Source organism: Pteropus alecto, unplaced genomic scaffold, assembly GCF_000325575.1.
Source record: "Pteropus alecto unplaced genomic scaffold, ASM32557v1 scaffold3, whole genome shotgun sequence".
Classification (NCBI taxonomy): domain Eukaryota; kingdom Metazoa; phylum Chordata; class Mammalia; order Chiroptera; family Pteropodidae; genus Pteropus; species Pteropus alecto.
In genome coordinates this window covers 38352632-38368136 of record NW_006442484.1, presented here as the reverse complement: position 1 = coordinate 38368136, position 15505 = coordinate 38352632, and the positions used below count along the sequence as shown (strand labels likewise).

Below are 15505 nucleotides of genomic sequence, written 5' to 3'. Positions count from 1 at the left end.
GGTTCGCAGAAAAATTGAAAGATAGACTCCCCATATACCCCCTGTCACCACAAATGCATAGCCTCCCCCATTATCAACACCTCCCAACAGAGTGGTACATTTGTTACAGTTGATGAACCTACATCCACACATCATTATCACTCAAAGTCTATAGTTTACATTAAGGTTCGCTCTTGGTACTGTACACTTTATGGACAAAGAGACAAATTGTTACAGTATCATGTAGAGCAATTTCACTGCCATAAAAATCCTCCCTAGCCAGTAGACATTTATTAAATATTTCTTAAATACGTTATTTAACATTAAAAATTAATGTCAAAAGAACACTAGAGAATCTATGCTCAATTCAGCAAAATGAATTTAATAATGGAAATTACTTATTTGATTTACAATTTTGGTTTCTAGTTTGGGAATTATAATTACAATAATTTTACAGACTTTTTTTATCTATGACTTATTTGCATTACAATAATTTTCTGTTGATCCAATATACGATGAGTGCTATGTTTATTTTGTTTATATCTAATCATCGATACAAAAATTCATGTCTGACACACTTTAAAGCAGAATTCAGAGTATATTAGAGTTTTAGTCCTCCACTTTCACCTCTACCCTGGGCATATGTTTGACTAACACTAGATTTCACAATTAATATGAACAATTTAATGTTAGTAAATATGAGTTATCCACTGAAGATTGTCCTTCCAACATACGACTTAATGAAGAAATTATCTGGGTTTTAGGGATGATATGGGAATTAATGAGTTAATATTTAACTTTTCTAGCTACTCTGGGAAAATGGTAAATCTCAGGATAATGTCTTTCTCTTTGATATTGGTGCTTTGTTGAAAGTATTTAATAGAGGTCATTTTAATTTTTAATGCGCTTAGTGTACTTTAGAAATATTTACTAATGCACAATGTACACAATAAAATATTAATATTTTTGAGGTTGTAGAGCATCTCATTTGTGTATGTTTTAAGATATATATCTTAAATATATAAACATAGCTATAACAATAGTAAAATGTTCACCTTTAAAATAGTACATGCCTAGCTTAAAAATAAGTATTTTTTTAAAAATTAAAAATATATATATATACATATATATACATATATATACACATACATATTCTGTACTTTTGACCCTTGAATTCCAGATTTATTTTTAATATATTTTTATCACTTATTATAGATTGAACTCTTAAACCCTATCTCTCAGCTCCATGTAACAAACCAAGTCTAACATAAGAGCATAAACATCCTAAGATCAAGACAGAGAACAAGAAAAAAATCATGTAATCATTTACTTTTTAAAAAATACTGTAGAGTGTTTTACTTGCTTTGCTTTGTTTTACTTCATGCTCAAGGTCAAAATCATTTGCTTCGGTAGAGAACATTTTTAAAAAGAGGAAATGTTGCATAAAGCCCCTGAGAAGGAAAAATGTTCTTACCATCAAGATGTAGTTATTAAGTGGTTATTAACTCTCCTGGTGTCCAAGACAATGTGTATATATCAGGTATAATGTGGTCCCTGCATTTTCTGGGCTCTCTAGCCTGCCAAAAATACGTGGACAATACAAGTCAGTATAGAATTTAGCTGTTGAGAGTCATGTGTGAAAATATACATATTTTCAAATGAACTAGCTCATTTTGAAAGTCAGTAAATTAAAGATTGATTAATGGTTTAGTAAAGATTAAAATGGATTTTTACAATAATCTATTAATCTCAAAAACTGTGAGAACCAATTGTTTTATTATGTGAGTGGCAAATTTCAAAATCAAATTAAATTTTAATTTAAGAACAAAACGTGAAAAATTAATTGACCCTATTGGCTTTTTCAAATCAATAAAATCCTTCTTTGAGAATGTTTTAGTTTTGCTGTTATCCAATTTCTTTAGTATTTTTTCTGAATTTATATCTCATGTACTGATGTACAAATGTACTCTTTCCGCACATCTAAAAATCTTTTCCTTCCCTTTTTGAGTAATCGTGTTATTACTCCAATCAAATAAAGAACTCAAAGCCACTTTATCTTTGAGTTTAACGATGAGAAATATTTTAATAAAAGTATGCTGGTTGCTAGCATTTTAATAACATTCTTTTAGCCTATGATAAAACAAAGAAAAATTAAATAAGGACATTGGTAACTTGAATAATATAAATAATAAAAGTAAATATGCTATAAATATATATTATATCAAAAATTACATTTACCAAGAATTCTTATTTTCAAGTGCCCATGGTATATTTAAATAAATTAACAATATACTGAATCTCAAAGTAAACCTCAATAAATTCAGAACAGCAACTTTGTATAAGGTATTTGTGTCAAATTCAAAATGGTGTTATTATCTAATCACGATGTAGTTAAACTAGAAATTAATAATAAAATAATAGAAAAAAATCTAACCACTTTAAAATTAAGAGATTTCCTTCTAAACAAATATTGGGGCTTCTCTAATTCATAGGAGAGTGGTTTGCTTAGTACATGTTTCTGATGGCCATTTATAACTTCATAACATAGCAATCTGATTTCATATTTATATTGTGAATTATGAATTGAATTAACATAAACAATTTCTTTCTTTTTTCTTATCCAATCCCTCTTTTGCTCTAAACTTAAAATCTCTTCAATTTAAGGAGATTCAAATTAGTTCATAGTACTAATCCTTTCTTGATAGACTATTTATTAGTTACCAGAGTTAAAGTGATTTACTTTTTATGTCCATCTCATACACAGAAACTTAACGAAAGCAGTAGCTCATCTGAAGGCAGCACTGTAGACATTGGTGCACCTGCAGAAGAACAGCCTGTGGTGGAGCCTGAGGAAACCCTTGAACCTGAAGCCTGTTTCACTGAAGGTAAAGAAAATGACCCTTTAATTTTCCATTTATAGAGTGCAGTTGATGGGCCACTCATAATAGAATAGAAGTTTATAGCAGATCTATTTTAATTACCTCTAATATGCTAACAAATTTATTTTTTCTAATTTATTTTTTATTAAAATTATTGAGGTGACATTGGTTATTAAAATCAAATAAGTTTCAGGTGTACAATTTAACAATATGTCATATACATATATATATATATTGCATTGTGTGTTCACCACCCAAAGTTAGATTTCCTTCCATCACCAAATATTTGACCCCTTTTACTTCTATCTACCTCCCCTCTCCCCTACTTCCCTCGGGTTATAAATCCACTGTTCGTGTCCATGAGTCTCTGTTTGTTTGTCATGTTTGCTTATTGCTCTCAGTTATATCCCACATATAAGCGAAATCATATAGGTCTCAATTTTTCTGTCTGACTTATTTCACTTAGCATGATTATCTCAAGATCCATCCATGTGGTCATAAATGGCAGTATTTCATCATTCCTTATGGCTGAGTAAAATTCCATTGTATGTATGTACCACATCTTCTTTATCCAATCATCTATCATAGGAGACTTCAGTTGTTTCCATGTCCTGGCCACTATGAATGTGCTTCTATGAACATCAGGGTACATATATCTTTGCAGATAAATGTTTTCAGACTTTGGGGGTAAATACCCAGAAGAGGGATTGCTAGGTCGTATGGTAATTCTACTCTTAGTTTTTTGAGGAACCTCCATACTGTTTTCCATAGTAACTGTACCAATTTATATTCCCGGCAGTGTATTATGAGGGTTCTTTTTTCTTTCCCTACAAGCTTTCCAACACTTGTAATCACTTATCCTGTTGATGATAGCCATTCTAACAGGTTTGTGGTGGTATTTCATTGTGGTTTTGATTTGCATTTCTCTAATAGTTAGTGAAGTTGAGCATCTTCTCATATGTCTGTTGGCCATTTGCTAACAGATTTAAAATCTATTGTTATGTTTTGGTTTTCTCTACCCATTAGGTATAAAAGATCATGAACATGGAGAAAAAAATACTTTAATATAATCAAAAATAATGACTAAGATTTCATTTTAAAAATAAAATGGTGATTTCACAATAAGTTGGCATCTTAAACACTAGTCAAAATTCTCCTACACAGAGTTTGCCTTTAAAATAACTTTCTATTAAAATTAAATGAGTTGTAAATGCTAAGCTGTTTTTTTTAGTGAAATCATCATTTTCCAATGCTAGTTGGATGAAACAGGAAATAAGCACTGCCCAATAGCTGATACCTGAACAGTATCTAGTTGAGCCTGGTACAATATGGACAATAAATCTTAAGAGCTTTGTTTTCCCTGTGACTAGTATTTCCCATGGTCTGATTTTCTTGGGAATTTGAGTTTTGAAGCAATGAATATATTTGCATATATTCTATTTAGAGATCGATTTCCTATGTAAATTATACACATCACTCAAATTCCTTCTCAAATGACCTTCATCTGACCACGGTGGAAAAGAGCTTCTTATTTTGCTCAACGGCTATATTTAATTCTCCTGATAACTAATCATATATTCTCTTATGAGAGCTCTTCTCTTTCTCTTTTGAACGGTCACATGTATTTTTGCTGTCTTTTTTTCCTCTCTTCTTCCTTTTCTTCTCTTTCCTTTCCTTTCTCTCTTTTCTTCCAGCATACTTGACTTCTTCCTTGAGGCAGAGTTCCTGTGTTTACATATTTTCTTGAAAACCTGAATGTAATGTTCTTGGGGGCCAGGTCCATGTTCTGTATCTTTTCTTCTTTTTTCTTCCCTTTTTTTTCTTTTCTTTCTTTCTTATTTTCTTTCTTTCTTTCTTTCCTTCTTTCTTCTTTCTTTCTTCTTTCTTTCTTTCTTTCTTTCTTTCTTTCTTTCTTTCTTTCTTTCTTTCTTTCTTTCTTTCTTTCTTTCTTTCTTTCTTTTTCTTTTTTTTTTTCTGTATCCTCCATGGTACTTACAAAGGAACTCACAGATACCTGTTGATTTAATTCTTATGTTGGAGTGCGTGATAGTAGTGTAAGGAAGGCAATGACAAGTCAAAGCAGAGCCACGAAAATTACATTTTGGTGAACTAAATTAATTTTGAAAATTATATTAGCTCTTCTAGGAGCACCACAAGAAAACCTAAAGAGTTACAAACCCAGCATTGTTGGGAGAGGTCTGTGTTATTACTCTACACACTCTTTAAAAAGGAAATTTTCTATTTATTATTAATTTCTGTTTTGAATACCTTTTGTAGCATAATTTCAACAAAGTGTAATGGAATGATAGAGTACAAAGCAAAGCTATTTTGCATTTATTTGTACTTTACAAAGTTCTTTCTCGGACAATAATAGTTGAGTCAGAAAAAGCTGGTCTTATTAGCCAGGGAACTATTTAAAGAGATTGAATAATTTTCACAACTTCACACAGCTAATTATATTGTTTCAACGTCAGGCTTAGAGAGTTATCCTAGCAAGATAGAAATGACAATAGTGGTGAGAAGATGAATCAGGGACATGCCAAAAGTTATTATTGAAACAGCAGAAGTTATTTTACGTCTTCTTATTTGAATTTGCAGGCTGTGTACAAAGATTCAAATGTTGTCAAATCAGTGTGGAAGAAGGGAGAGGAAAACAGTGGTGGAACCTGAGAAGAACATGTTTTCAAATAGTTGAACATAACTGGTTTGAGACCTTCATTGTTTTCATGATTCTCCTCAGTAGTGGTGCTCTGGTGAGTGAACATTAAGCAAAAGTGGTACAATACAGTTTTAGAATTGTCTAATACTGATGACTTATTAATCCTTTCTATTACAATGTTTTAGTACCCAATGAATTTTCCCCCTGAACACTCATTGTACATTCATTTCTATTTCTGCGACATCAACAATCACCACTGTTTAATAAATCCCAAACAGTTATCTCTACTTATGACTTCTTTCTTAAACATACATACATCTCCATATCTATCCATCCACCCATTTACCCTCCCACCCATCTACTCACCCACCCACTCATCTACCCACTAACCTACTCTTCTACCTATCTCCAATACATTTTTAATTACCTATTTCATATCTTCCAGACTATAGACTTAATGTATAACTATGCATTTCTAAATTTACTTTTACTATTAATTTTTGCTTATTTTTAAGTAACTTAGAAAATTTGTCTCTCCCATTTATTCATTATAACCAAAGAATATGAATATTCATTTACTTATATTTTAATAAGAAAGTGAGCATGGCAACTAGAGTGTAGTTAATGGAAGTCCTATGACTGGGAATATATAACTTCTAAGTTCTGATGAATTCTGTTTCTGAATGGTATTATTATTATCTTTTTATAGATAGTCAATAAGTTCTTAGGGACCAATTCTCTCTGTGTCTTTTGAATTATGTTGCTATTCTTATGCTACTCAGGAAACAATGAATATTGGTAACAATAAATATTGGGCAGTGTGCCTAAGTGATTCATTTAAAGATTGGTTTCTCTTTATATGAAATGTTCTTTACATTAGAATCAATTTACATTTGTATAAATATAATTTACAAAAATATAAAATATAACACATAAATAGCATTTTAGATATCACTGACACAAATGGAATAATTAAGCCATAAAATAGATGATAGATAGATAGTAGATTGATAGATAGATGATAGATAGATAGATAGATAGATAGATAGATAGATAGATAGATAGATGGTAGACAGATAATAGATTAGATGATGGATAGAACTTGCCTGATTGAAATTATTTAAGTTTCTTTAACTTAAGTTTATAACTAAAATACAGACCTACATTTTCCTAAATATTCCTCTGATGAAATAAATTTTCTCTGTATGCAACTTTAGATGAGAAATAGTCTTTTGCCATTGAAATGAATGTGAGATTTAGACGTAAACTATCAAAGAGAGATTCATATTAGAAGAATACATATTGCGGTCTAAATGAAAAGTAATTTCATTTTACCATCATTGTCATACAATATCTCTGCTGAGAAATATAAACTATCAACAAAGTGAAAGAAGAAAAGGAGACAAATGAACCCAATTATGCAATAAAATTGAACAATGTGATGACCAATTACAATTTCTGCTTTGTGAAAAATATAAGCTTCACTTTTTCTCTCTTTAGCATCCATTCTATGGCGAAAGAAAAAAATCCAAAAGGGAAAAGCAAAAAAAAATGAAACAAAAGGAATAAATAATTACAAGTTGGAGTAGCACCATCAGGATATGACGAGAACTATTTCCCAATAAGTCAAATTAATTCAATAGATTTATACTTTCACTTTTTTCTTCCAGCTGTAATATCAGTGGAGAGTATAACTTTTCCCTTGAGTCATTCAAAGATCTTTGAGAGGAAATAAAGCGGCAATAGCTACTGTTCCTCTACCCTCCTATTCCAATGGGATGTCATATATATATATATATGATTTTTTAAAAGTAGCTTATAAAGTATAATAGTTTTAGAAAGCTAAAATGTATAACTTATCTTTATAGGCATTTGAAGATATATATATTGATCAGCGAAAGACAATTAAGACAATGTTGGAATATGCCGATAAAGTTTTCACTTACATTTTTATTTTGGAAATGCTTCTAAAATGGGTGGCATATGGCTATCAAACTTACTTCACCAATGCCTGGTGTTGGCTGGACTTCTTAATTGTCGATGTGAGTATCCTTCATATTTTGTCTTGCATTCAAGGTAATTTGTCTTATCTATATACTAATTCCAAAATAATGAATCTCTTACCACCATGTTGTGTTGACAAGATATGCTACTTAATTTACACAAAGAATTCACTGAATGAAAGTGTAGTTTTGTAAGAATAGGTGAATTTAGTACTGATTCAGCATTGTGGGGATGGGATTTATGGTGCCGATCTAGGATAAAAAGCTGAAAAAAAGTAGTTTGTTTTGTGGAGAAATAGGGTATGTTGTTTAAATTCCTTATAATGTGAATTAGGCAGACTTGAGTTTGAATCCCAGGCCCACTACCAGTGGCCTTGTGCCAGTGAGTAAGGTATTTGGCTCCCAACTCTATAAATTTTGATACTAGTACATGTGGTGTTAAAGGCACATAATAAACAGTGATGATGGTGGGAGCTCCTGTCAATTTTTAAAAATTCTCTTTGATCTCAAAGTTTTCAAAGGATAGCTTTAAAGAGTATATAACATAGATTATAACTTCATTATAGGAAGTCAGGTGTACAGAGTGTAGGGACAAACCACTTTATGCAGTGATGAGAGTTTCCTTAGAATATAAACTAGATCCTCGTCATGGACAATGCACTAAACAGCCCATCAGAGAATTTGTATACCTTATGATTAATACATTTTCCCTAAAACAAGTAGCTGCCTTTAAGATTCATTAAACATCATGCGTCATGTTATCAATTTGGCATCATTTCAGCTTTAGAAAAGTATGTCTAAAATATCACAGACTTTATAGGCAACAGTTTTATTCCCAAAAGATAATAATTGAGCAGGTCTATGCAGTTTTCTCATGGAAAGTATTTCTGGAGTTGAGTCCCGCATACATTATGTCTTGTTAATTCTGAACAAAGGCAAAGCCAGAGCTATTTGAAAAGCTTAATAATGTTACTATAAAACAAATAAATTGAGAGAAATCTTAAAAGTCTTGCTTCATCATATCATAAATAGAAAAAGTTTCTAGTATTGAAGTTTCAAGCATTAGAAGCTATATTTTGACTCCTCATAATTTTTCACACTAGATTTTCAATGTAAATATAATTCAACCTTTTGAAACTTCCTGAGCTTTACTTTTCTCTATAATGCTTATTATATATCTAAACTTTTTATTAGAAAAATGAATATTTCATTGATTATTATAGTTGGTTTTTAATAATGATTTTGGAAATATTTTAGGAAAATAAAGCTATAGATCATTTTGTAGTTTTGCAATAATACTTTCATTTTTCAATGTTCTATTTTATTTATATCAAAAGAATCAGTGAATCACTCTAAAAAAACACAAAAGGAATTATAGCACACCTAAAGTATTGTAAAAAGTATACTAAATGTATACTTAATACACTTAAAAATAGAGAATTTTGCAAAAATGGTGTCCAGTGTATTTGGAACTGTCCAATACTAGCCACCTTCAGATGAAAGAAATTTTAAATGTTTGGATATGGAGTTTTGGTAAATTGTTTATTTAGAGAATTCGGTACTTAACAGTTTTGTTTCTTAGTCATTGCATAGTTCATACAAATGAAGTAAATTTATTGATTTATTTATTCGGTAAAAATTTATTGTTTGGCCATTTGGGGCCAGGGACCATGGCAGAAGCTGTAAATTAGTATAGAAAAAAATGAGGAAGTTTCATGATGGAATTATTTCTTAGGTTATATTTATTTAAATAGAAATAAACTTTAGATAAGTGAAAACACAAGGTATTAGCAAGACAAGTAAAGAAACCCCTTCCAAAAATCAACTGCAAAATTAGTATGATTTAGCACATTAATTTCTGAGAGTATCAGTTATAATTAGTTGAACATCCCAACACTAAATAAAGATTTCTTGCTTTTTCTAATACAATAGCAGTTTTTATATTTTATTTAGCCATGGGTAAAGCCCTAAATATAGCAGCGACTTAATAAAGAAAGGATAACCCATAACATTTACTTTGATTTTTTAATTAATTTTTATTTTGTTTTTTTCTAACGAATAGCTCTAATAATAAATTAATGAGCAATTAATAAATTACATGACATTCGAGGTTTTTTTATTCAACTAGCTTTTAATTAACATCTTGAAAGCTTTCTTGCATCAAACTGAAAATATTTTCCTAAAATTTTAAAGTGTTTACTGAAAATATGCAACCATTCATCTTCTGAATAAGTATAAACAAAAAATCCTATATGTAGTATTACATAGTAACTACAAATTGAATGACAATTCTATCTATCTATCTATCTATCTATCTATCTATCTATCTATCTTCTATCTATCTATCATCTGTCTATCTATCATCTATCATCTATATATCTATCTATTTTTTTTTCTTTTTTGCAGGTTTCTTTGGTCAGTTTAACAGCAAATGCCTTAGGTTACTCAGAACTTGGTGCCATCAAATCTCTCAGGACACTAAGAGCTCTGAGACCTCTAAGAGCCTTATCACGATTTGAAGGGATGAGGGTAAGGAAACTGAAAGAACTCGAAGTGTTGCATACAGCCAAAATTAAATTTAATTAATTTTAAAAAGGAAAACCCATGCATGCAAAGGAATGGCAAATCCTTGCAAAATTGTTACTTTATCTTTTTATCTGTTGCATATTTACTTCTAGGTGATATGCAAGAGAATTTAGGCCTCCCTTGAAATGATAAGTTATCATTTATCGCTGTGCTTATTAAAATGACTTTGTTTCCTAATTCATCTTGGGAGTTTCCTTATAAAACTGTATACAAAAAAGCAAATGCACTATTAAAGTACTATGTGTAATGAAATCATAATAATCAACTAAAGAGAATTTGACATCATATGTTTCTCATTTGTGATGATCTGCACTGTACGTAATGAATTTTATTGAAAATAATGTGAACCACACATGTACCTAAGAATAAGCATAAAGGAAAAAATAAAAAGTTGTTTAGAATTTTGTCTGTATAATGCCAAAGTTTGCATTATTTTAATATACTCAAGGGTAGATATTAAATATTGACTGAATTTTAAACTTTTAAAAAAGTTATATTCAATATAGCCTCAATTTGTAACTTCAATAATCTTCTTAATTTATATAAATAGCAATAGTGACTTAAAGATTTCATATATATATGTCTTCACAATTTTTATGACAATGAAGTAAAACATTTATAGCATAACGAACACAAAACATAATTTTGACTCATTACCATAGATGATTCATAAATTAACCATAACTTAAATCTAATTTATCAGAATCACATGGAATTTTATATTTCTTCTTCTTAGGAAATATTGTCATTTCCTATGATTCATAACAGATTACAAATGTTGCCATTATCGACTTATTATTTTCCATGCTTTTTCGAAAGCATGAAACATTAATATAGAAAATGTTTAACATAAAAAAGTAGTTATTCTTTTAAAAAATCAAATTTTTTTCTGCAAAAGCAGACACTAAATCCAGTGTGATCCCAATAGAAAAACATTGCTTTTCTATTGCCTAAGGTTTAGTTTTATTTATAGAAACTAAGCTGTATCATAAATTTCCATTTTCATTTTCTAGGTTGTCGATAGCCTTATGTGTTCTGAAACAAAATATATTATAAATATCACTTTTTCAAACATAAGACTTGTCTTCAATTTCCCTAAAAAAGTTTTCCTCATTAAAAACAATTTAACGTGATATAGTATACTCTTATTTTATTTCTCAGAGAAATTCATATATTTTTACTAAAATTTAAAAAAAATTCTCTCCAGGGTATGTGAAAATTAAGTTCAGTTTCCAATTAAAATATTACTTCTTTCTGTTTCAGACTGGCAGTTTCAGACAGGAGAAAAATGTTGTTTTTATACATTCTACTTGAAAACGTGTCACCTGAATCAAAGTACAGTAGTTGCTCCTTATCCGAGGTTTCACTTTCCACAATTTCAGTTACCCACAGTCAACCACTGTCTAAAAATATAAAATGGGAACTTCCAGGAATAAACAGCTCATAAGTTTTAAATTGTGTGCCATTATGCGTAAAGTCATGAAATCTCACACCATCCAGCTCCATCCCACCCAGGACATGAATCATCTCTCTGAAGAGGGAGATAGTCACTTAGTCATCTTGGTATTAAATTAACTATCATATTATCACTGTACTTGTGTTCAGCTAACCTTTATTTTATTTAATAATGGCCCCAAAGCACAAGATATTTTGTGAAAAGAGAGATATTTTGAAAGTACAATAAAATATTTTGAAAAAGAGAGACCACAGTCACATAATTTTCATAATATGTTGTTATAATTGTTCTATTTTATTATTAGTTATTGTTACTTTATCTTTATCATAGACATGTATGTATAGGAACAAACAGTATACATAGGGTTTGGTACTGTTCACGGCTTCAGGCATCCACTGGGGGTCATAGAATGTATTTCCTGTAGATAAGAAAGGACTATTGTAATACATTGTAAAAGTCTCATAAAATCTGAAGAATGCTAAGCATGAGACTAATAGAAACATTTCAAAATTGACCATGAGTCAATTGGCCATATACTCCTCTATTTAACACTTTATTTTCATAACAAAGTTCGTCCTGTAGGTTTACATTTAGTTTTTACAAAAATAACTTTATAATTATTTATCAGTAATGCTTTTTATATTATAAAGAGAGGTTAATTTTTGAAACTTAGAGTTTTAAAGCCATAAACTCCTTTTAAATGCTGATAGGAGATGAGCTAATCATTTACATTAACTGATTCATAAATATGGTTCCTTGCCTCATAATGACAACAGAAACACAACCCTAAAATGGCTAATCATTTCAACGTGTGTTTGGCATTGTAGAGACAAAATAACTTGAATATTGATTCCATTTTCTGTGTTTTTGGTGTTTGAGTTTTTTGACTTTATGAAAAATGTAATCATGGATGATGGTGAGGATGGAGATAATAACAATGATTATAATTGGGAAGTGAAATTTGGATATATTCAGAAACTCTCATTTTATTCTTTTCTCTAGCAGTATAAAATCACAATAGCTGTATAAAAGTGTAAATCAGGCATTCGTTTAATTTTTATTGTTTTGTCATGTTTTCAAAGCATGTGCTTTAATGCAACATTACCAAATAAAGCATGTTGTACAATGCTTGATAGGAAGTTAGAAAGTAATAAATTATCATCACGTTGCACTTTATGTTTTGCATGTTTTATGCACATTCTGGCTGACAGCTTTTTAAAATTTATTGTATTTCAAATTTCCAGTCCAAATTTTTCAACTTATAAAATTGAACTGAGTGAATTGATGTCGTGACTATCTAGAGTAAAATAAAATTTGTACTTAAATTTGTATTTTTAACTTCCTAATCTAGGAAATCATAAAGACCTTTTCAAAAGAACTCAAGGCTTGATTGTTAGGGAAACAGACAGAGAGCATCATATACAAAAAGTAACACCAAATGTTCTGTCATATCAGATTTCTAACTATTAACAAACTATATATTTCTATTTTATATAGGATAATCTTGCTCCAACTTGGATGGGGTGGAGCGCTGGTTCCTCCCCTCAGCCCTTTATTATGGGTACTGTATTACCCCTTTTGCTACCTTTCATCCTTTCACTGTGACTTTGTATAGTGGGATGAGGGAGGGGTTGGGAAGGGGACTATTGTACCACAGTAGGCAAAATACAGTATTTAGATTCTAATCCCCTTATTTTTAACTGTCTTGAATTTTCTTTTTAGAAAAATACCTTTGTGAATTTACCCTCTGTGGATTTAAACCCCAACTCTTGATATCGTTAAGTTTCCTGAATATGATTTAGTTATTTACATATTGATTTATCCATTGACCGGGAGTTTGATTGGTGATAATGGGGGATCTTGATTTAGAACGATTGGGTGAAAATATTAACTTGTCAAGTTGATGATGCTGTTTGAGGCATAAAACCCTTGTCATTTTCTACATTGGTCCGAGTCCTGAAAATTGCCAATGAAATATCAGCAGTCGATTCTTTGCCTTGTTGATATATGTGAGCAGATAGATGCTAGGGTACAGTATTTCTGGATTCATAAGACTGATATTGACTGTGTGACCATTCTTATTTTTTATTAAGTGTAAGTTTATAGGGGTTATTTTCAAAATGTACCAACACAAAAATATATCAAGAAAGAGTTGAGTAAGTACATAATTTATGTTTAAATGCAAAAAAGTTAATATAGAAGGACTTATTTGAATTACGCAGACTGGAACACCCACCTGGAAATAAAACAAAAGCATCTTATTATGTGTATTAAGATAGTATTTAATGCATAAACTCACTTCTTAGAATAAGTCACTTCCAACTAACTTCTTAGGATCTTAGGTGATATCACAGTGAAAACATAAATCTGCGTTTTATTTTTGAAATTTAGAAATAATGCGCAAGAAGGAGAGTTTTTATTTTTGAGGGAGAATAAAAGTTGAAATTTTTATCTGGATAATTGATGTATCATATCTTTCAAAAATAATTACCTTAAACCTCATAACAAAAATAATCATTAGATTTTTTTTAGAAGATTCTATTATTCTTCATACTTAATGTGTGATTTCTACTTTGCTTACTTTTAATTTTTATACATATAGTTTTTTCTATATTTCAATTAGAGAAACATTAGAATCCATTGATTCGAAGTTCAAAAACAGTTTGTTCAGATGAGATTATTTCTGTATGTATCAAAATTCCTCACATTAATTTACATATGTAATTGTCAATTCCTCATTTTGTACTGATTGAATCAAAAGTGCAGATAATGAACCAGAAACGGAAAGAGTTCCTATTAGAATTATTTGTGTTAAAGTAGAGAAATTCTATTTGATGACACTTTACAAAACGTTTCTGAGAAAAAGCAACCTCTAGTATTAATTCATTAAGATAGTTCTTTTATTAAACATCTCCTTTTTGCAGCCTGGAACCTCAATCTGTTCTTTCCAATTTGTTCAGGCCAATTCTGCCTAGGGCCTTCACCACGTAGGAACCAATTACTGTAGCTCCCTGGAGGCTGAAAAGAGTTAATACACTTCCCTTGGTGCTGAACCAAGGAATGGCTTTGGGCTCTTGGGAAAAGACAGTCCTTTCCTTGATTCTTCATTGCCTAATTTAATAAAATTTTAAATATGAATGAGCCTTTGTATAGTAAATTCCCTAATAGTATGTGAAATGATTTCCAAAATAGTTTTTTTTATCTTCATAAAAATAAACCTTTTCTCTGGGCCAAATGTATATCAACACTGTAATCATACTCTGAAAGACACTGCTACAGGGCATTTCCATCATGAATTCTGTAGGGTTAATTTTAACAGCCAAATAAATCCCCTTTTCATAGCAAATCTCTCAGACCTGTTAGCTAATCTCCAATTTTTTGTGTGCCCAGCTCTTCATTCTCATTCCATATCCAGAAATAACATTTTTAAATTATGCTTTGATCAATAAATGCTAAGCTAATCTTTACTTCATACATTCATTCATTCATTCAATAAACCATTTTTGTATTTTTCTATTAACTATTCTGTTAGATTCCTATATTCAAGGCACAGTAGGCCATAGAGAATTCACAAATATATATTTGCATCTTAATTTGGAAAAAGAAAAAGCTTATTATTTTTGAAGATAACAGGAATGTAATGAACTCTACTACAGAGCAATACGAGTACCAGATAACTGTGAACAACGCTAAGGAAATTAGTGCAGTTCAGTGGAAAGAGTACTACATGCTACTTTTAGTCTACTTTCTGAACTTAACCTATCTCAGCCTCATTTTCCTCATTTGCCAAATGAGGACACAATACTAAATTATCTCCATGGTTTTGACCAGCACTGGAATTCTGATTCTTGGATTCAAAAGAAGAAACATTCATCTTTGTTTTGGAGGCTAAACTGAAGGAGAGAAGTTAGGCTCCATGAAAAAGGTGCTGCTTGAACTAAAG

General features: G+C 30.4%; 1 protein-coding gene across 7 annotated transcripts in view; it reads left to right on the top strand.

Moving 5' to 3' along the window:
* SCN1A (sodium voltage-gated channel alpha subunit 1) overlaps positions 1-15505 on the top strand; it is a 126714-nt gene that overhangs the window by 94676 nt on the left and 16533 nt on the right. For all 7 annotated transcript variants that reach the window (XM_015596476.2, XM_006921152.2, XM_006921150.2 and 4 more), the window contains 4 exons: positions 2744-2864; positions 5457-5611; positions 7386-7559; positions 9927-10049. In XM_015596476.2, the coding sequence (XP_015451962.1) occupies positions 2744-2864; positions 5457-5611; positions 7386-7559; positions 9927-10049 (573 nt within the window). The remainder of the gene's footprint in view (positions 1-2743; positions 2865-5456; positions 5612-7385; positions 7560-9926; positions 10050-15505) is intronic.